This window comes from Mycteria americana, chromosome 17 (genome assembly GCF_035582795.1).
Source record: "Mycteria americana isolate JAX WOST 10 ecotype Jacksonville Zoo and Gardens chromosome 17, USCA_MyAme_1.0, whole genome shotgun sequence".
Taxonomy (NCBI): Eukaryota; Metazoa; Chordata; class Aves; order Ciconiiformes; family Ciconiidae; genus Mycteria; species Mycteria americana.
Window position 1 is genome coordinate 9,230,517 of NC_134381.1, and position 21,014 is coordinate 9,251,530.

A 21,014-nucleotide genomic window follows, 5' to 3' on the forward strand; every position below is an offset into this window, starting at 1 on the left:
GCTGTAACCATGGTCTGCTTCGATGGTTAGGAAGATAAGGCTGGGGCATGCAAATAGATTGTATTCAGTGAGCTGCGTTCAACCTGGACAAGGCTTCTGCAGAGACTTGCCCAGGTCATAAATTCTGGCAACAGACACCTAGAGTCATTTTCTTTCAGCGGAGCATTTACTGTGATCGAATGACAAGTTAACTGTGTTGTATTTTTAGCTTGGAGTAGGAGGAAAATACTGAAAAAACAGCTCCTATCCCTGGCTGATAACAGGGGTTTCTAAATGCATTCCTCATATGCACCATACTGCAAAGATCCCTGGGTTAGTGGCAGCCAAGCGAGCTCCGGGAAGAGCCATGCCACAGCACTAGGCATAAGCTAATAAGCCCCATGTGTCAGTACCATGCGAGACTGGCTGCTCTTGGAATCCGGGCTGGTATGTCCCACAATATTTCACTGCATGCTGGACATACCAGCTTAGAGCTGTCCTGGGCAACCCTGTGTCACTGCATGGTCAGGAATGGCCCTTGGATATTGGAGTCAAGGGCCAGAGTTCGGCTTTCCAGCCACTCTCTTAAAGGAGGAAGTGACCTAGCCTGTACACATTGCCATAGTATGTGAGTACCTTACAAATACTATACAAACAGAGCAGTGGTATTTCCTCCTCCTTCTTCCAGGTCTAGGGGTTGAAGCGAAGCACTGGAACAAGTAAAGAGCCAGTTCCCCTCCAAGCTCTGCTACGTTCTCACTATATAACCTTTGGCAAGTCACTGCACTGGGCTTTTATTTCTCCACCCCTCCTGGTGGAGATGTGGAGCCATTTGCTCAGGTTTGTAGAGTCCCTTGAGTTCTTAACAGAAAGGACAAAGTATTATTATAGCATTAAAAGGACAAGTGCTTTCAGTTAAGCGGGGCATTGTAGCAGCACACAGTCCACTCCATAACCACATCCCTGAACACATGGCCTTGGACAATGACACTGGTGGGAAGTAGCCTGGAGAATGGCCTGTGGCACTAGCCGTTTCTTATGAAGGAAGGCTGCCATCATGGGCAAAGAAGAAACAGTCCAAGTGGAAAATTCATTTATTGCCAGGAGAGAAGAGGTCTGTCCTGCCCTCACTGCTGTAAATCCAAAGCCAGTCTCTTGACTAAGACCTAAAATGTACTCGCCCCTGTTTTATGCTGTGCCTAAGCTGTTAGTCATTAATATGTGTTCTGGAAGCTCAAAACAAAGTCCGTACTCCTGGCTTTACTTGTACACTGTAAATATGTATTTATACTTATCCTAATGTATATTTTTATTGCACTATACCAGACAGTGACAACATGTACAGGCCTGCTGGGATTTATCTGATAAATCTGTTCCCTCTCAGTAACTGGGCTAATACACTGTATTTCATGTTAAAAACATCCATTTCAAGAAAGGCTCATACTTGGCTCTGGACATGCAGGCAGTGGGGATAGAGGGGAAAAGGAGAAGGGAAAGAGTACAGCATTGCCCCATACGGTTTGAGTGGAAATTAAGATGGAAATTCACATGCAGAACAGGGCTCCCAAACTTTGATGTGAAAGAAGACAAATTCAGGGAGCGGGGACCTATCGACTGCAGAACAGCCATGAACAACACTCAAAGCCTGGGATCAGGGGACATTCATCGTCAGAGACAGATTTGTGCAGAGCCCCAGGCAGGCAGCAAGCCAGCTCCCCAGAGCAAGAGGGCTGTGCAGCTACAACCACATCGGATGACAGGGGATTGCATGCCCGGCAGACGGTGTTATCAAAGCCCCCGTTAAAACTCTGCTGTCCTTTCCTGGTCAGGGCAGGGACTCCAGGGGAGGTGTATAACCTGTGACAGAACTGAGCTTAGGGGACTGGTCCCCAGGTCCTGACCGTGACACCAGGCACACACACACATGTGAACACTCTCACACATGTACATATGCACAAGCCTTACTCAAGGTAAAGTCATTTCAGCTTATTAAGGCTGGTGCCAAAAATGCAAAGTGTGTTTGTTATTCCCCTTGTCCTCCACAAATCTGCAAACAGAAATATTTAAAGAGCATGTCAGCGTCTGAACTGCTCAGGAGCTAATGCCCTCCAGCCCTAAAACACACGGGCACACCACCACCGACTTCCCTGTCCGTGTCCTGGGGACAGCAGGTGTGTCTGACTCATCTGAAGCTCCCCAGTTTTGGCCATTCTGGAGGGAAGTGCTGGCACACGCTGATCAGCACCGTAGCAAGACTGCCTGTAAAACCACTCATAAAAACAAATCAGACAGCTGGTTCTTCTGAGCCCGCTGAACAAGGGCTATCCTTTAGATTTCCATTCCTATCTTTGATTTCCATGGTATGGAGGAGATATAACCTTCAATGGGCAGCTAGGGTCTTCTGTCCTAAGGCTGTGCTTCTCCAGCCTGCTTCTCCCTCCTAACAATGCACAGATCACCCCAGTCCTGTCTTTTATTCCTCTAGGGCAGGCAGCTGCTTTCCCCGTTATTGTGGTTACTGAGCCCAGAGACTACTGAAGAACAGTTACACTGGAGGAGACAGTGTCAGCCCTACCCTTATACTTGTGAGGAGCCTGGCGAGCACATCCCCAGGAGATGCAAGGACTGCTTTAGATGGATGGGCAGCGAGTAGAGAAACGCGCTGGGGTGGCCTTAGGCAGCGTGCCGCTGCAGAGCCGCGCTCGGGAAAACATGTCTGGGGCCAAAGCAGCCCGGAGCGGCCAGGCTGAGCCACTCCCGCAGGCGCTGGGAGCATATCTGCAGAAACACAGGCTGTGGATGGAGGCCAGCTGGCGAGGGCACCAGTGAGATGGTACAGCCAGAGTGAGAAGGTGACCTGAGAAGGGAGGAAGAGGAGAGGGAATTAACTTGCAGTTTTCCACGAAGGCACTACAGCTTCTTCCCCTAGAACGACTAGGTACCACTTTCAGACAAGCAGGTAACACCACCTGCCTCCTTTCTCCCTGAGCCCCATCCTTCCTTTGGGCATATGGATGTCAGCAGCCCAGAGGAAAACTAGGCAGAGCCCCACAGCCTCTTGTTCCCTGCATTCCCTGATCAGGGAGAGCTGTCTCCTGGGAGGAAGATGGAGGGACCGGAGCCTCAGGAGGTGACAGCGGCATTCTGCATGGTTCCCTGGGCTTTCCTCTGCACCGCCTGAAGCTCTGGAAATGCAGGTGAAGGAGGAAGGAAGGAAGGAAGCAGATCTGGCATTGCCCAAACCTTGCCACACCAGGCTGGGGGAGAGCCTTCCCCTCCCAACATGGCACCAGCCATGGGCAGGCCTGCGGCATGGAGCGGGCAAGGGGCTTCCCTGATCCTTGGAGCTACTGAATCCACACAATGGGTACCCAAGGATGCTCAGCACCTGTCAGGATCAGGCCCTGGCTGTCACCAACTCCAAACACACCTGGCCTTGCTCTCCAAACATGCAAATCCTCCCCAGTTCTGACCGCTCTGAAAACAACCCCTTTCCCACCATCTCCCCTTGCATCAAAAAAACATTCTGGTTGGTCAATCAAGGAAACAGATAACAAAAAGCAAAATCTCAACTAATCTTTGTGGCTAAAGAAAGAGCTGATTGTTTTTGCCTCTCTCCACGCCCACCCTGTATCCTGCACTTCCCCAGTCCTCTTCACACCTTCTTCCCTTTATTGCTGGGGAAAGAAAATCCTGGTCTTTGGGCTGTTTTGTTTAGCAAATGAGGGATATGCAAAGCAATAACCCCAGGAATCTATCAGAAGGAGAGAGGTGCCTCTGTGTCTTCCAGACAGCCTTCAGGCGCTGAGAGCAGCAGCCCAGAAGTACTATGATCAAGGGTGGATATAAGTTTGGACACAGGATGCATCTTTCTCTTCCTAATGAAGACAGAGCCACGGGACACCTGCGGGAAGCGAGGTGTGTTCCCAGCTAGCATGGCATTACGCTGGAGCTTATCTTCAGGTTGTATTAACCTCCACAGAGTGGAATCCTAGGGAAGGCAAAGCCCTGAAGTTTTCATGTTGTGTTGGCAATGGTTAGGGAAGGCCTAAAAAGAACTGGGGGGAAAGACAGGGAAGAATTAGGCTTCAGTTGGGTACAGGTTGTATTGGAAAAAAAATTATTTGCAGAGTCCAGTTGTTTCCCGCCCTAGACTTAATGAGAAAGCGTTTTCAGTGCAAAAAAAGATAAGAGCAGAGTCCCTTGTCCTCGCAGCAGGTCGTTCCCCAGGGCCATGCAGTCATAGGTGGTGGAGACATACACGCAGGTTGGTTCTAGCCCATCAGCACGGCACACAGGGAAACCTGAAGGCATTAGACAATCTCCCAGAAATAGCTGCGTACACACGTTTCCTTGTGTAGGGCAAACATTCCTGCCTGCCGTTCAGGGCCTAACCTGGGAACAGACAGGGAGCTTGACCTGCAAAGCTGCTACAGAATAAAAAAAAGTACACCACAAACAATTTTTTGTCACTTATTCTGCTCACAAAGCAGAGATGTTTTTCCACTTTTCCTCTGGAATTAGCATGTCCACACAGAGGAGACAACCCAGAACAGTCACACCAAAATTATTCAAGCATAGTTAAATCAGTCGGTTGCCTCTCTGCTGGATGAGACCTAAGAAAATGCAGATCCTTGCAGAGTTCCTGACCCACCATCTTTCAGCTAACAGTCACCATGGACACACACTGATCTTAAGGCTGCAACCCTGAACTGAGACTTGAGATCTGCCACACGTTTCCTGCATGACCTCAGGCAAGACATGAGTGCTGGATTTCTGAAGTTGTTCAGCACACTATGAAGCTCACAGAAAGCTTCACCCCATCTGTGAGAGGAGGATAATAATTGCCCCTCTCCCTTTCATTTCACTTGTTTATTTCAATGGTAAGATAGTCAGGAACGGGACTGCCCCTCCCTATCTTCTACATGCAGCACTTCGCACAATGGAGCCTTGATCTCGGCTGACACACCTAAGTACTACTGCGATACTAATAACGAGTGATAGAAACTTAATTCAGCAAAGCAACCTAATTCTGTAACTGGCTTAGAAAGAAATCCTCCAAGTGTGCACAGTGAGACCCTCACATTAAAAGCACTAAACCACCAAACGAGTGGAGAAACAGGGCGAGCAGAAACACAGAGAGGATGTGTTTCCAGACATGAAGCAGCATTTCCACTGGTGAATAATATTCCAAGGAGAGAAACAGAGCTGGGTATGGATACTACGAATATCCCACTTGACACCCTCATTTTAAAGGCGCTGCTTGTTGAAGATGTCCCTGCTCGTTGCAGGGTGGGTTGGACTAGATAGCCTTTAAAGGTCCCTTCCAACCCAAACCATTCTATGATTCTGTGATTCAATACAAGCATTTTTCAATCCGGTCCTTAGGCTGATTTTGACCTGCTGGCCCAAGGATGACCTGTGTTCACCGTACCAGATGGCAAGGGACACAGAGAGCAAAGAGTCCCCAGGAATGGGGAAATCTGAGGCTGGGGAGGAGCTGAGCATACACTGGGCTCAGCTTTGGTCTGATAAGTTTATCAAGCACTGCCGGCTGCTAACTGTCAGCCGGCAAAGCGGGCCTGTTAGGGAGGAGGAACAGCTCCCAGGGCAAGATAGGACAGCCCATGCCTTATCGGAGTGCCTGAGCCAAAGAGGGAACTGGAGAGTGAGCACTTTCCAACCACTTCATCTGAACAACAGACAGATTGGCAGGAAAGGCCTGTCAGCCCTTCGCTTCTGCCAGCCAGGCATCAACAAGGAGCCCCCATCCATGCAAATAACCCTGGTAAGTGCAGCGTGAGAGTTGCAAATGTGAACATAGGGGCCTGAAGGAATGCAGGGGTTAGGTTTTCTTAGGAACATTGCCCAGCAGGGAGTCAGATTTACAGCAAACAATTCAGATGCTTACTGAGCGAGCTGCTCCTGCTCAGTGCCCAGAGCAGCAGCTCTCCCCCATGCTGCCTTCCCTAGGTTTGGGAGGGGAATCTAGCATTTCAAAATAACACTAGTCACTAAGTTTTGGTGTACAGATAATTGCTTTGTTTTCCCTTTACTGTTTCTGAAAAATAGTAAAAAAAAACCCTAGGTGAACAGAAGAGGAAAAACCTGACCGTTCCCATCTGAGCTGCAAAAGTATGGGCCAGCAATTACCCCTCCACACTTACTCCTAGGGCCGGAATAACCAAATCAATACAGCTGAAGATCGTAGCAGAGAGACTCTCCTACATTTGGATGAGCTCCCTTGGACAAGCACAGCCTGTGCAAACTCCCTGTCTGTACACCTCAGCCATGACGGCGAGGGTAATAAGATTCCCTCATGGCACATCCTCTGCTTGGTTTCCCTGCTGAGGATGTGCCGTGCAGGATAGAACCGGCGTCAGATCAGCAGCTTCAACATACTTCATGTAGTACTAGACCATACAGACAGCTGTCATTCTGCATCCAGCCCCCCTTTGGGTCTTTGGCTGGGTTCAAGCTGGTGACTTGGGTCCTGCCTATGTCAGGGAATTTTACTGAGAGCTGGCCCCAGTGCAAGCCCTGACCCTGTGCTGGGAGGATGTGTTCACACTTGGCTGCCTGGATGCAAGTGCTGTCCCAAGCCCTCCATGGGACAGGAGGCAGGAAACCTGCAGCAGCGAGGTAGGCCAGGATATGTCCAATGTGAGCTAGCCACTCAAAGGCTCCCTTTCTGGTAAGTAACATATCTAGGGAGCAATTTACCTCCTCCTAAAGCACGTATCTAAAACAGGACAGAAGTCATACCTTCAACGCACCTCCTTCTGTCACTGAAGAGAAAGGGAGCCTAGTATCTGTAGACATCTAAAGTGACATGAGATGAATCGCACCCCTGTGGTTTCTGCACCACTTTCAGGCCAAATTTCTCACAGCTGTTTCTGCTCCAACCCATAATCTACTCTCCTCCAGGCCATGAGCAACCTCTAAGCCATTTAATTCCTCTGTGCATCAAGGGCTTCTAAGCAAGTTCCAAGTACAACAGCCATATTCAGCACTGGCTGACACAATTCTGAGGTTCAAGGCTTCCTCATGAAGAATGAGGAGCTAAAAAACCCTACCCCATTGATTCTGCCTTCCTTTTGAATAATTTTAAAGCAATGGGACTTTATCTTACATCCCAGACCCTTCTATATTAGGATCTTTGGTGGGAATTTTGGCAGTGGTCAAGTCTGCTGGTTTCTTCTCTTTATAAAATAGAAGTTATCTCTTGTCTCAGTTGGGGAAGGGGAAGTCAGAGATGATGGAGTATTCCTGTTCTTGAAAGGGCCCCATCCTGAGCATGTGGACATGGGGAACCAGTGTGTCAGTCAGACATCCCTGCCCCAGCTCCTTATTTAGATCCAGCCTGTAGTAGCTTGACTGGAAATCAGTCAGGCTCAGTGGACACCCAGGTGTGACAGCACTCGGAAAAGAGAGTCCAGGAACTGCAGCTGCATTTTCTGATGTCGTAGCACCATGGAGAACCCTAAATATAAGACTCAAAGAAGAAGGATTTTATTCCTGGCTTTGCCATTGTCAGCTGATCTGAGCCAGTCACTATCCTTCTCTCTGTCTCAGGTTTCCCATCTGTGAAGTGGGAATAACACGGACATGCTCTGAGATCTACAGATAAGAGCAAGGTAGAATTGCTGCACATGCACAGTAATCTTACACTGGAACAGCACCCAGCATTGTGAAAAATCCCACAGAAAATGCATAAAGCATCAAAGCAAAGTCTCTGCATTGTGATCAGTCAACCTGAGATACATTTTTCACTTTAAAATATTTTCCCAAATTTGAGTAGGACAACTAGAAATGGAACTCAGGTCACCTGGACTTCCAGTCTTGTTTCTTAACCAACTTTCTAGCTTACCTCCTGGAAGTATAACTTTAAGTAAGACATCCCAAGTTAAAACTCTGTTCTTAGGAAAAGTATCATGTACTATTGGTGAGACTTTATTTCTGAGTTCTGGAAAATACTTATAAAAATATGCACAAAACTCATTTTCTAGTGCCTTATATTAAGGGCAGAGCTGACAGAGCAGGAGAAGGTCTTTGCTTTCAGAGCGAATCCACGTGGGACAGCTTAGGTTTGCCATCTTAACTGGAATTTAAGGAAATGATTAGCTAGAAGGTCAGAGAGCCATGTCTGTGTGCCTTCTGCATAGTGTCACAACAGTGGTGTTGGAGGGCTCAGAAATACTAATGATACTTTGCATTTAAATAGCACATTCTGCCTAAAGATTTCAAAATGCTCCACAAAGATGGAAACATCTTATCCCTGTTCTACTGCAAGGAAACCAAGAGCCAGGGAGAGAGAAAGTAACTCAAGGTCATACAGAGAGTGAGTGAAAGACCTGAGAAATGAACCAAGGCATTTTAGCTCCCAGCTCTTATTTCGATCATTAGGCAGTGGGCAAAATTCAGACCCGTTGTGATGAAAACAGCTGCGTAAGTTGTACCAGTGGAATTTGGTGTATCCTCTCCAAACAAACAGGCACATGAGTGCCTTGAAGCCCTGGCGCATTTTTGCTCACACTACACCTTGCTACTGCATGTCTGGAAGCAGCCACTACACACCATGACCTATTTCAAGCCAAATCCCTATTGTCTTAACTATGTCTTCCCGCTGAAGTGGGCACAATATACAACAGTGGGCAGGATTTAGCCCCTAGTCTGCAAGTTCTCTCACAGCATCATTATAAATTTTGCAGGAGATACAACACAAACCTTGTGGTTGTCAGGATCAATAATTTATATTTTTGGGGCACCACCTCCTCAGCCCCACTTCCTCAATCCCAAAGTCCCCAGCAATCTTAGCTCGGAAGGGAATGTGACTCAGGCCTTCAACCGAAGGGCTGTCATCTGCAAAGACTGGATGTGGCCGTGGTTTTATCACTGGCCACCAGCTGCCTCTAGAGCTCTTGCCTCCTCCCCAGTGATTCAGCAAATCTTCTTTGAGGAGAAAAACAAGCACACAAGTGAACAAATCACAATGTCAGATTACAAAGATGAGCGGGGAAAAACTGTGGTTCAAAGGGGGAGATAAAAGCTGGTGAAGTCGCATGATCCAAGGACTGAAAGGCCTGGCAAAGACTTGTTTTTGGAGGACGGGCAATAATAATGTGAAAAATAAGGTTGTAATTTGGAGTCTTTACAGCATGAAACATTGCTAACGATAAAAGAGAACACAATGTGGAAGGAAATGAAGCATATTCTGCCCTCCGCTATCTGGGCATTGCACAGGGCGGATAGGGATTTTTACGGGTATAGCTGAGAGCTGAATAGTCCATTCTGGTTTACACTGGAACAAAGTTCCACCAAGCAATCTACTTCCAGAAGGAGTTTCTGCTCTCCATAACCAAGATTTTCAATAGTTTGGAAGCCCATTACCAAGCATTTTGAATTGTTCCTGAAAAAGGTTCTGTGTCATTTGGTATCTAGGGCATGGCAGAGGGCAGTTAGAAATGTTTTAACTTCTGACAGTTTTGGCCACTGTATCGTATTTATATATTATAGCCCTTTTCCATAAACATTTTGTTTCCTGCTGTAACTACTGAGGTGGAACACAGTATCAGCTTAACAGCTCATGGCACACAGTCTATAGAATAGAAAGTAAAGAAGAAACTTCAGCCAGACTTTAGCTAGGAGGTGTAGTATTTCCCCTAATGGCATTCAGCCCAGACACTCCAGTCAGAGCCCAGTCTTCCAAGAATGCCATGAAATCTTAATGAAAATGAGAGTGTTTGCAATTTATGGAGAGCTCATGTCATGTTTGTGGAATCTCTCAGCCCAGTGGGTCCTCTGATATCTGTGAGACAGAAATACAGCCTTCCACTAGATTAAATGCAACACAAAAAACAAGCACAAAAGGAAGAGGAGCTCAGGAACTGTGTGTACATGTATTGTGGATGGATAAACTGAAGCTGACTTTGGTCTCATATTGCTTTTACACTCCTCCTGATTTACCTCACTAACCAGTGCAGAGATCAATGTTTTGACACTAAAGTACGGCTAAGCAGGACTGACTTAACCTTGCTATGGGTTTGGATATTCTCTGTAAATATTTATGTATCCACCTCACCAACAACTTAGAGCTCACAAAACCTCCTTGCCCCCTCTCCGAGGGCTCTCAGAGGGAGCAGGGTTTTGGGGTACATACTCACAGTGCCTACTGCTCTTCCCTAGGAAACGCAATGGAAGCAACCACAGCACAAGCCAGAGGACCTCCTCTTAAGCTCACCCCGGGAGTTAATGCCATCTAAACCATGTGTGAATGATGCCACGGCGGTCACCTTTCAAAGCGTTTCCCTGTGCAGTGTTGCCACCTGCTCTCAGAGGTTTGGGGGTTTCCTCTCAAGTCTAGCAATAATCAGGTGTGATCTTAGAGCTGGAGTGCCAGAGCCAAGAGAATTACAGTTTTTAAGCTGAAAATGCGGTACTACTGCACCCTACAGGCTGAAAACAGTGAATATATAATTCTTTTTTTTTAATGACAATTTCTAAGTCAGGCTCATTGCTTTGGGGAGGAAGGCTGGCTCATGGCTCCTGGGTATTTAGGGCTGGTGGTTCTGCTTCTGCCCCGTCCCAGAGCTCTCACAGAATGAAAACACCCATTGTCCACCCTGCTGGGATGGGCAGGGGGAACAGCAGCGGCTGTAACACTAACACACAAACACACACCCCCCGAGACACACCAAGAACCCTGGCTGAAGGACTCCATGGTGGCGAGGGGAGCGGGGCTCAGCTGTGCTGGAGCTGTCCCGCACGCCCCGGCTGCCGTGCACAGGGCACCCAGGGGAAAGGGGGACCTCAGGGACAGTGGGGAGGTTGGTTGCATGGGGTGGAGATGGGATGGACCTTCACCTGTTAAAGCTGCTGCCCCCTTCTGTTTTATCCCTCTTGATTTGGCACAACAGAGGCAAAAGAGCTTGAGAAACTGCCTGGCAGCAGAACCTCGGCAAAAGTCCGCTTGAGGACTTGCCCGTATTGGTGATCTGGTGCAGGCGACTGCCTCCCCCAGCACGCCCCACGCAGCGTGGGGTGCAGTGAGCCTGGCTTTCTGCCTGCTTCCAGTGGGCTGGAGCCGAGGGGGGAGCGTGCAGGAGTCGATGCCATATGTTCCCGTGAGGGCGCTCACCGGACCTGTTCCCTCCTGGCCCCCGGCTGGTTTTGCCAGAAGAACAATCTGTGAGATCTCCCACAAGAAACATCTTTCATTTTCTCACTGTAGTCCTTCATCAGCACTTAAAAAAACCCCATTATCTTAGCTGCATTTCCACCTTGCCTTGTCCCCGCACCCCACTGAGCTGCAGTAGCTACAGTGGAGCAAATGCAGAGGGTGAAGCCTTTTGTGCTGCAAATGCATTTCATGCCGATCAGTCGCCGGCTGCCTGGGGGTTTTCTGTCAGATAGTACAGGGGACCTCAGTCATTGTGCCACTGGATGTAGCTTTGCAGGGTTTTTTAATTGGAATGTTCTTTCCTCAGTGGTGTCACAAGAGTCTTTCATGGTACCGGTATGTGATTCCAAGATCCGTAGGCAGGTGGGGCCAAAGATAAACCAACCCATTGCTCGCATGGCTGAGTCCCTTCTCTTCGGAAGTGTGGAGCACAAACTTCCATTTTGGCATGTTCCCGTGAAGGCTCCGAGTCCGTGTGTGCCACAGGCAGGAAGCAAACCCGATCCTTTCCCTCTGTCTTAGGGAGGGGTACAACAATCCCCAGGTGTCTGGGGAGAACCTGATTGGCCTCAGCAGGGCCCGTCGCCCGCACAACGCTATCTTTGTGAACTTTGATGATGAAGAAATCCCAACGCAACCCCTGGATGCTGCCGTACAGACCTGGAAGAAAATGTGCACCAATCCTGTGGATAAAAAGGTGGAGGAAGAGCTGAGGAAGGTATGTGCCTTTTTCCTGAGCTGGGCTGAGCACTATACCATGGCATGCAGACCTCACCAAAAATTGTTGTGGTTGTAACTACTGCTGGCTTCTCTGAAGGTTTTGTGATTGTGTTTCCTGTTTAACCTTGTTAACGAGTGAGATATGGGCCTGTGTAATTAGGCTAGGAACCCAAATCCAGGCCTTAGGGTTCCACTCCAGTTCAATATCAGCTGTCCTTTGTGCCCTTAGCAAAACAAACATTTACTTTTTCTGTTCTCCAATCGATTAAATGAGAAGGGCTGTACTCGCATATTCTGCCAGGGATACAGGAATATTTGGTGTCCTAAACAGCTGCAGCTCCCCTTGAAATGATGGATGGGATAAAAATTTGTCAAGGCATGACAATGTCACATAAGGAAAGTGAGTGAATGGCACATATCTGAAATGCCACCCAGGGCTCTGAAATGGTCTTAGAGTTGCCCATGTTCTGAAGATGAATTTGCAATTTGCCTTCTGCAGAGCTCTCCAGCCCTTTTGGAGAGTAGACTGGCTGCTGGACAGACATTGTCTGTTTTTCTGAGGATAACGATGGGCAAATCCGAAGGCTGGCTGATATAACAAGTCTCAGTAGACAGCACTGAGACCACTGTGTTCAGTTCTGAGACCACTGTGTTTCTGTATTATTTTAGCTCTTTGAAGTCTGTCCTGTCTCGTCTCGGAACGCAGTAAAAGCCAGTATCAGTGTGCACCTGGACAAGCTGATACTTCTGTTGCCGTATTTGGCCTATTACATGGTAAGTCTGTACATCTGGCCTTGTGCCTGTCGGAGGCTGCGAGGAGGCAGAGCAAAGCAGCATCAGCTGGGTGTTCCTGGTTCTTTACATCTTGTGCTGGACACGAGGTCTCAGACCTTGTGACAGAGGGTTCCCATGCTCTGATTTTGCAGAGGGCAAGTTGAGGGAAAGGACTTTCTAGGTCATCCAATAAGTCCGTGACAGAGCTGGCATGCGGTCGTTACCATCAGATCACATCTCCCTCTGTCCAGGTTAAAGGGGTTTGTTGATCTGATAGGTCTCCTCTCCCCGCCTTGCTTAAGGCAGCATATCCCAGAGACCAGCCAGCCTTTGACGCAGCAGTCCAGCACCTCTGTTTCTGAGCTAGGGATGCTCTGCAGGGCGCTTGCCCTCAATTCACGATTGGTTTTCTTTTTTCACCTCTAGGTTACGCTCCTAGTGATATGCCCGTGAAAGCAAAACGCAGCACGTATAACTACAGTCTGCCCATCACTGTCAAGAAGCCAGGTATGCTGTGCCAGCAGAAGGGCTTTCTGTGGTACAACAAGCAGTGAAGATGGCAAAGAGCAGCTGGCGTATGAGTCTGGAGAGGATGAGGATGACGAAGAGGAGGAGGAAGAGGACTTCAAGCCTTCTGATGGGAGTGAAAACGAAATGGAGACAGAAATTCTGGACTATGTGTGAACTCGGCGAGCAGTCTGGCTGCTGTTGGACAGAAGCGCCTCTGCTCTTGATCCTTGAGCGCTGAGGGTTCAGCCGCCGTGCCCAGGATGTGGGAAAGCAGAACTTGCACTAAGATGCCGATGGCCTGTCTGCACTGACTGCGGTGCCTGCTGGTGGGCGTCATTCGGGATGTTTGGGAGCCAGTGCCTACATTTTTGTAACTGCTGGCTAATAAGCCCTCAAGCAAGCTCAGCAAACTCCCAGGAAAGAGCCCAGAATCCAAACCAGCTGGCAATACACCAGGACAGAGGAGAAGTTACATTCCCAAATCTCTCTGTGTGTGGGAGGTGCACCTTGGCCGAGTTGGTGGCCATGTGGAAAACAGAAAAGGTGCCCGAGGAGGTGCTGGGGGGGCACTCCAGTGCTGCTGGAGTCCCTAAGGCAGGTGCCGCCCTTCTGCTTGTCTAAGGGGGACGAAGCTACTGTGCCATGACTTCAGCATGGAGCCTCGCTTGCCATCTTGGAAATAAAGCCAGCAGGAAAGCACGCTTTCCGGCAGTCAATAATTCCCTTCTGCGGGCTGTCGTGTATGTTGTCCTCACCAGCTAGTGCACTTCTCAATTCCGTTTTGACTTCCCCAGCAGTTAGCAAGGATGGAAGGAAGCAGGCAATGGGGCAGAGCTTCAGGTCCCCAGAGGTTGGCCACTCATTAGTGTGCCAGTGCTGGCTGGATTGTTACCAGCCAGTCACAGGAATTGAGGATCTGCTGGCATTTTGTAAGTCTTGTGCGTTCCCCGGTGTGTTACAAGTGCAAGGTTTCTCATTAGTGGCCAAGAATATGCTCTAATGCATGGTTTAGTATGATTTCAGCCTCCTGCGCTTTTGCGAGGCTTCTCAAGGCTTCGGCTTTTTTTATGTTCTCTGCAGTTTTGTCAGACTGAGATATTTCCTTAGGTTTGGCCTCCAGCACACAAAACAACATCTGCAGGGCTCTCACACAGTGACGCCAGTCTACCTCAGCCATGGTTTGGCCTCAGCCTACTGAAGGACAAGTGTGTAGAGGTTCCCCTGATTAACCTTAGAGCCAAGTCAGGTCACGGCACTGACACGCAGCTGCACTCCTAGCTATATATACGTCCACGTCCATTTGGGGACTGGCTCTTCAGGTGTGCAGTCACCATGGCTCGCTGGGAGATCCTGTGCTTTGCCTTGTGCTCCTACGTTGGGGTAGCGTGGGCTGCAACCGTAAGTACAAAAGCACTTCTCATGGCTTTGCCAGATATAGACGTCTGGTCTGGAACTCATGAAAGAGGGCCTGCAGACCGTGACAGCCAAGGCAGGGTGTTTTCCTGCCCTAAACGTGGCAAAGGGTCTCACCAACGTTTTTCCAAAAGTTCCAGCGCAGCTCTGTGTCAGGTCTGGCCTGGTTTACATCTTCAGGCTGAAGGTCCTCACCTTCTGCCATTTATCTTTGGGAGTGCAGGGGAATTGCTGCTGCCTGTCTGCTCCAAAGGGCAGCCTGCAGGACATCTGCGCGGGCACATCTCCAGTAGCAGCCACCTGTGGGCTTTCCACAAGGGTCCAAAGGGGTGGCTGGGGAAGGCGGGCTGTGAGTGGGTCCATCTGGGGGCCCGGGCAGGGCAAGGTGTGGGTGCTGGCAACACGGGAAGCCAGAGGCATGAAGGACTGTGCAATGGATTTTCTCTTCTCAATGGTACCATGTGTAGCTGGGCGTGGTGCACACCGAGGGCGGTTTTGTGGAAGGCGAGAGTAAAAAGCTGGGACTCTTTGGGAAGTACATCGACATCTTCAGAGGGATCCCCTTTGCTGCCCCTCCAAAGACTCTGGAAGACCCCCAACCTCATCCTGGCTGGGATGGTAAGATCCAAGTTTTGAATGCCTTTGGTTTGGGCTTTTATTTTCGCTTCCCTCTCTTTAGTCCGTCATTGACCAGCCAAAGATGCTGTTGCCTGCTTTCACGTATTAAGCAGCGCCATGAAAAGGCTCTTAGTCTCATGGTGGGTATGAGAGTCTGTGTCTAAGCATTCCCAATCAACTCACGTAACCACGTGAAGTACCAAAACCGCTGCATGGCACCTGCATCATCTCCCCTCCCCATGCCTTGGCTGTCCAGAGCTAGTTCACGTGGGAAAGGGTCCCACTTTGTCACTCCCTCAGACCGGTCACAGTGGCTGGGGAGGCTTTGCTGCCTCTGCACTGGACTCGCAGAGGAGAGGATGGACGGACGGACAGAGAGCTTGCAACCAAAGGATGGAGTTGATGCCTCTAACTAGGATGTGCTGTCTTCCCTCTCTCCTCTCAGGAACACTGCAGGCAAAAGAATTCAAAAATCGCTGCATGCAGATGACGCTTACACAAACTGATGTCCGCGGGAGCGAGGACTGTCTCTATCTGAACATCTGGATCCCTCAAGGGAGGAAACAGAGTATGTGCTTGGCAGAGACCTGGGGAGGAGATTCTCAGTTGCCGTTTGTGCACAAATTGCTCTGGAGCATCTCTCAGCAGCTACGTTCCCAGAGCGGGCAAGTGCCAGGAGCACTGATTTTCAGAGGGAAAGGTGGGAGCCATGTCAACCAATGTCCCTCAGCTGCAGCCTGTTGGGAGTTTCAGCCTCTTCTACAGAGCGTGGCCTTTCTTGCCCCCAGGCTATTGCAGAGCATCGTCTCTGTTCATGCCTGGATGGAGGGATCCTCAGCGAGTGGTATGGGGATGGATGGGCGGCACCTTGTAGCTATGTTGCAGCTCACCCTGCTTTTCTTCCTCATCTCCCAGTCTCCACCAACATGCCAGTGATGATCTGGATCTACGGCGGCGCCTTCCTTGTAGGAGGGGGCCAGGGAGCCAACTTCCTCAATAACTACCTGTACGACGGCGAGGAGATTGCCGTGCGGGGCAACGTGATCGTGGTGACCATCAACTATCGCCTGGGGCCCCTGGGCTTCCTGAGCACCGGAGACGCAAACTTGCCAGGTACCGTAGCTGCTCCCTCCTCAGGGGACCCTGTCACGGGTCCCCAGCTTATCAGCTTTGCTGCGCCCTTGCTCAGTGGTGGGTGCTCTCTGTTGCTCAGGGAACTACGGGCTGAAGGACCAGCACATGGCGATTGCCTGGGTGAAGAGGAATATCAAGGCCTTTGGGGGTGACCCAGAAAACATCACCATCTTTGGGGAATCAGCCGGTGCTGCCAGTGTCTCCCTGCAGGTGTGTTGTCTTTGTCGGACCCCACCAGAGCCACTTCTCTTCTCTGTAAAGGGGAGAGATGGTCCCCTTGGCACTCGGCCACTTTCCTCCGCACATGCTGCCTGATTAACGTCCTCTCCTGCCCGGGGATAGCAATGCTCGGCCTCTTTGCTTTGTGGCCGCTCCTCCTTCTTCAGTTTAATCAGCCCCACTGCTGCAGGCATGTGTCCTCGCTTTTGGGACCTCTGGTGGAATAGCATTTACTTGCCATGTCCCCCTACTCTGCTCCTCTTCTCACCCCATCACCTTTTAACTTTAACTGCTGAGACTGTTAAATAGCATGAGAGCTGGCAGCTTCCCCGGGCCTGGTGCACAAGCTGTGAGGGGATGGGCCGGGTCTGGCAGGCGATGGTCACTTCAGCATTTTGTACGTGAACCCCCCTTGTTTCTATTTTGCACCGCAGATGTTGAGCCCAAAGAACAAGGGCCTGTTCAAGAGAGCCATCAGCCAGAGCGGGGTCGGTCTCTGCAGCTGGGCCATCCAGAAAGAGCCACTTGCCTGGGCTACAAAGGTAGGGTGCAAGTCTCGCTTGAGGGAATGGGAAACAAAACCAGGGATTCCCTAGAGAAGAGCATAACTAGCAAGGGATTTGGCAGTAGCCATGCTGCCAAACACAGAGCTTTGGAAACATGCTGCTTTGAGATTAAAACCAACCTCTGCCTCGGTGAAGCTGGTAAGGAAGCCTGGCTTCAGAGGGTAATGCTGGTAGGTTTCTCTCTCTTCTCCTGCAGCTTGGACAAAAGGTGGGCTGCCCCACAGACAACACCACCGCCTTGGCCGACTGCCTGCGCGTATCTGACCCCAAAGCTGTGACGCTGGCCTACCACCTGCAGCTGATCCACCTGCCCTGTGAGTCCCCCGGGCCCTGCTGTGGTCCCCCACCCACACAGGGCTCACCGTGCCTTTGACGGGACGCTGGGGCGATTGCCGGGAGTGTTGAAGCAGTGCTTGTGTCCTTCAGAAAGGGGACAATAATGACAGCTCTCGCAGTTGCCCTTCCACAGGCAGGTGCACATTGCGCTGAGTGAACACTGTTGATCGTGCAGTGGCAGCGGTGGCAGAGGAATTATCCAAGGGCCATGCCTTGGCTCCAAAACAAAGCCCTGTTTGGGCTTTCTGTTCTGTGGAAGCAGCAAGAGCAATTCCAGAACACAGCTTACAAACAAAACATAATTGACCACAACCCTGCTATTTTCATTTGAGTCGCTGGGTGGAGTGTAGGACTCTCGCAGCAGGTAGGGAACGCTCCTGCTTTTGCCGCCTGTGAGAATCTCTTTCCCAAGAAGACTCTCCTCTCCTCCGCTTGCCCTCCTCATGCTCCTGGTACGTAGCCCCAGTATTTAGCCTTGCTCAGGACAGAGAGTGGCCAAGCCACCGCTGTGCAGCTGCATGGGCCGGAGCCGGCTGTCCTGGCAATGAGTGAGCGCAGGCAGATGGGGTGGGGAGGAGAAGTTCTGCTCTTCCCTACCTTTGGCTGGGCTTTTTGGGAAGGGGCTGGGGGAAGGAGGAGAGGAATTGCTGCTGTTACCTGCCGGTCCTTGGCTGGCAGACCTTTTGTTCCTCTCCCCCGCCTACAGGCATGAGGTTTACTGAACGTGATCCTGTGGTCACGCTGAAGTCACCACCCAAGCTCTCATTCACCTCAGCCTATTCCTTCCACAGTTCCTTGAGCCGTGGGATATGCCAGGCCACACATTGGTCTTTTCTCAGCTCCTAACGGACTCCGGTTTTGTCTCCTGCTGCAGCTCCCCTGGTTCACACGCTGGTCTTCGCTCCTGTCATCGATGGAGACTTCCTCCCAGACATGCCAGAGAACCTCTTTGCCAACACTGCTGACATTGACTACATTGCTGGGGTCAATAACATGGATGGACACATCTTTGCTGGCATTGATTTACCTGCTATCAACCGCCCACTTGTGAAAATCACTGCGTAAGTGAAGGACGCTTTTAAAACCCTCAACAGGAGGAACCTTATCTTTAATGTAGCCCCCAAACTCCAAGGACTTAGACCTGAGTGGACAGGGCACTACTTTCCAAGCAGGATCTCGCTCCAAGCCAGGGTGCCTAGGGCCTATGTTGCCAAGTCCAGAGCCTTCAAGAGAAAGGACCAGCGAGTGGGGAAGCCTCCCCATATATCTTTAAGGTGCTCCTGAACCCTGAACTCAGCACCAGCGATAGGCTTGGCAGCCCTGATGCTCTCTGTCCAGAGCAGGTACATGCCAGACATGCTGGGCGCCCGCCCCGTAAGACTCCTCTTTGCGGGCAAAAGGAGCTTGTGGCCAATTTGGCCCCAGGCTGTCCTGCTGGGAAAGCTGGGAAGCACATGCCCGCCATCTAAGACCTGGAATGAAATCACTGGCTTTTACTCCACCAAACCATTGCTAACCCCAGGGTTGGATGTCAACGTCAACGGGAGCTGGGGTCCGTTTCCATGAGCCCTGCCCCGCTTGAAGGTGCCGGTCTGTAATGAGTTGATACTACTTGTCTTTTCAGGAACGAGGTCTATAATTTGATCAAAGGACTTACCGTGGACAGGGGCGAGCATGGAGCCAACGTGACATACAATCTCTACACGCAAGTGTGGGGTGACAAGCCGGACCAGGAGGTCATGAAGAGGACAGTGGTGGACCTGATTACTGACTACATCTTCCTGGTTCCCACACAGGGGGCACTGAATCTGCACGTGCAGAATGCCCGGTGAGCAGCTCAGCCCTGGCAGGAGCCCAAAGCCTGCCTGGGGGCCGAAAGGCTGCGTTTCCAGCGCAGGGGGCTTTGGAGCACGGTGAGAGGGCTGAACTTGAAGGAGGAGGCAGGCTTTTTGGTACCGAGTACACACTTAGCGTGGCTCGTACAAACGCTATTTCCCTAATGCTGCAAGGGAGTCATGCTAGGAACTTGCTTTAAATTCCCATTGAAACAAGTTTTTGCTTCTTACAAACATCAGACTTCCTCCTGGCGATGTTTGATGCCACGAGACATGGCAGTTGGATGAAGTGAGGGTTAGGGTGCTAATCAGAAATGGGAGATAAAAATTACCAGACAGAAGGATGTTTTCTGCTGAGAGCACCTCTTAGGTGGATGTGAGCATCTTCCAAGGCCGAATGCTGGCTCTGCCGGTATTTGGAGCGTGGTTATGAATCCGCACCCCTTCCTCTGCTCTCCACTCGCAGCTGCTTAGCAAGTCTCTTTTATTTCCCCAGGAGTGCCAAGACATACAGCTACTTGTTCTCCCAGCCATCCCGAATGCCCGTCTACCCAAGCTGGGTAGGGGCGGACCACGCTGATGACCTGCAGTACGTGTTTGGGAAGCCCTTTGCCTCCCCCCTGGGCTACCTGCCCAAGCACAGGACTGTCTCGGGTGCCATGATTGCTTACTGGACCAACTTTGCCAGGACAGGGTGAGTGATGCCGGTTCCCCATTTGAGGCTTGCTGCAGCACTTCAACCTGCTGCTTTTGCCTATTAACTTCTGAGGAGCCATTCCCCCAGGCGGGGTGTCCTCTGTCTGCCCTTGTCTTGTGAGCCTGGCTCTGTGTCTCCCAGCGGTGGAGTTTGCTCTGGGTCCTCCTCATCCAGAGAACACCTGGGGCCAGCAGAAGCTGTCACAAGTTTTCAGAACTTGTGAACTCTTCTTAAACTTAACAATGAGGTTGGTTTCCGAGTCCTGGCGTTCAGGCAGGAGTTAAGTCCCTGTCTGCAGCCCGGGACGATGCTAGTGGGGACCAAAGGAGGGCCTGCAGGTCGGCAAGCTGCTCCTAGCAGGCAGGATTGCTGTTGCTTGTCCCAATGTCAGACTTTCTCTTTGCACTCCCTTAAAGCCTCGCTTGAGCCGACGGGGTCCCTGCCAAACACCACAAGCCTTGCTGCATCCACAAGCTGCCCTGATGAAACTGAATTTCTCTGTCTCCTTTTTCCCCAGTGATCCCAACAAAGGGAATTCAGAGGTGTCCATTACGTGGCCACCCTATACCCGTGAAACCCATTACTACCTGGAAATCAACAACAAGATAAACCAGGACTCCGTGAAGCAGAATCTGAAAGCCCGGTATGTGACTTTCTGGAACTCCATCTATCTGAGTCTGCCACAGGTTGCCAACATCTCCGTGATCGACAAACTGCCATGGAACACCTTTTAAAAGACACCTTTTAAAGATGGGCCCTGTTCATTAAAGGCTTGCTTGTGACTGAGCAATTCCGGCTGCTCTGTGTCTTTGCCGTGCCAGGGTTTTCTCCCCAACACGAAGGTCGGGCAGCAAGCGCCATCCAGGCCCTGGGCCAAGCGTGTTCCCCCGACCCAAAGCCCAGCAATGTCCCGGGGAAGCTGCTGGCACCCGAGAGCCGCGGCTCGGCCTGCTCTGCCAGCCGTTGGGCTCAGGGCCTGTTTTCCCTCGTTGCCGGCAGGACGGGCCCGATCCTGACCTGTCCTCTGGCTGTCC

The 21,014-nt window shown here is 50.6% G+C and overlaps 2 protein-coding genes across 3 annotated transcripts; both read left to right on the plus strand.

Moving 5' to 3' along the window:
• The first annotated feature begins 5,137 nt into the window (after window positions 1-5,137).
• On the plus strand, window positions 5,138-13,860 carry LOC142418128 (uncharacterized). Its single transcript, XM_075519563.1, has 6 exons — window positions 5,138-5,157; window positions 5,368-5,767; window positions 10,165-10,316; window positions 11,681-11,950; window positions 12,548-12,652; window positions 13,079-13,860. The coding sequence occupies exons 1-5, from the start codon at window positions 5,138-5,140 to the stop codon at window positions 12,585-12,587; spliced, it is 882 nt and encodes a 293-aa protein (XP_075375678.1). The 3' UTR covers window positions 12,588-12,652; window positions 13,079-13,860.
• LOC142418043 (bile salt-activated lipase-like) lies at window positions 13,660-20,783 on the plus strand. Of its 2 annotated transcripts, none has more exons than XM_075519310.1 (11): window positions 13,660-13,902; window positions 15,043-15,193; window positions 15,639-15,761; window positions 16,109-16,306; window positions 16,407-16,537; window positions 16,981-17,088; window positions 17,309-17,426; window positions 18,323-18,509; window positions 19,073-19,276; window positions 19,780-19,977; window positions 20,498-20,782. In XM_075519310.1, exons 3-11 carry the CDS (start codon window positions 15,674-15,676, stop codon window positions 20,712-20,714), a joined length of 1,449 nt encoding a protein of 482 aa, XP_075375425.1. In that variant the 5' UTR covers window positions 13,660-13,902; window positions 15,043-15,193; window positions 15,639-15,673; the 3' UTR covers window positions 20,715-20,782. The 2 variants fall into 2 exon arrangements, with proteins under 2 accessions (XP_075375425.1, XP_075375424.1); XM_075519309.1 differs by lacking the exon at window positions 13,660-13,902 and adding an exon at window positions 14,232-14,560 and having other exon boundaries at window positions 20,498-20,783.
• The last annotated feature ends 231 nt before the right edge of the window (window positions 20,784-21,014 follow it).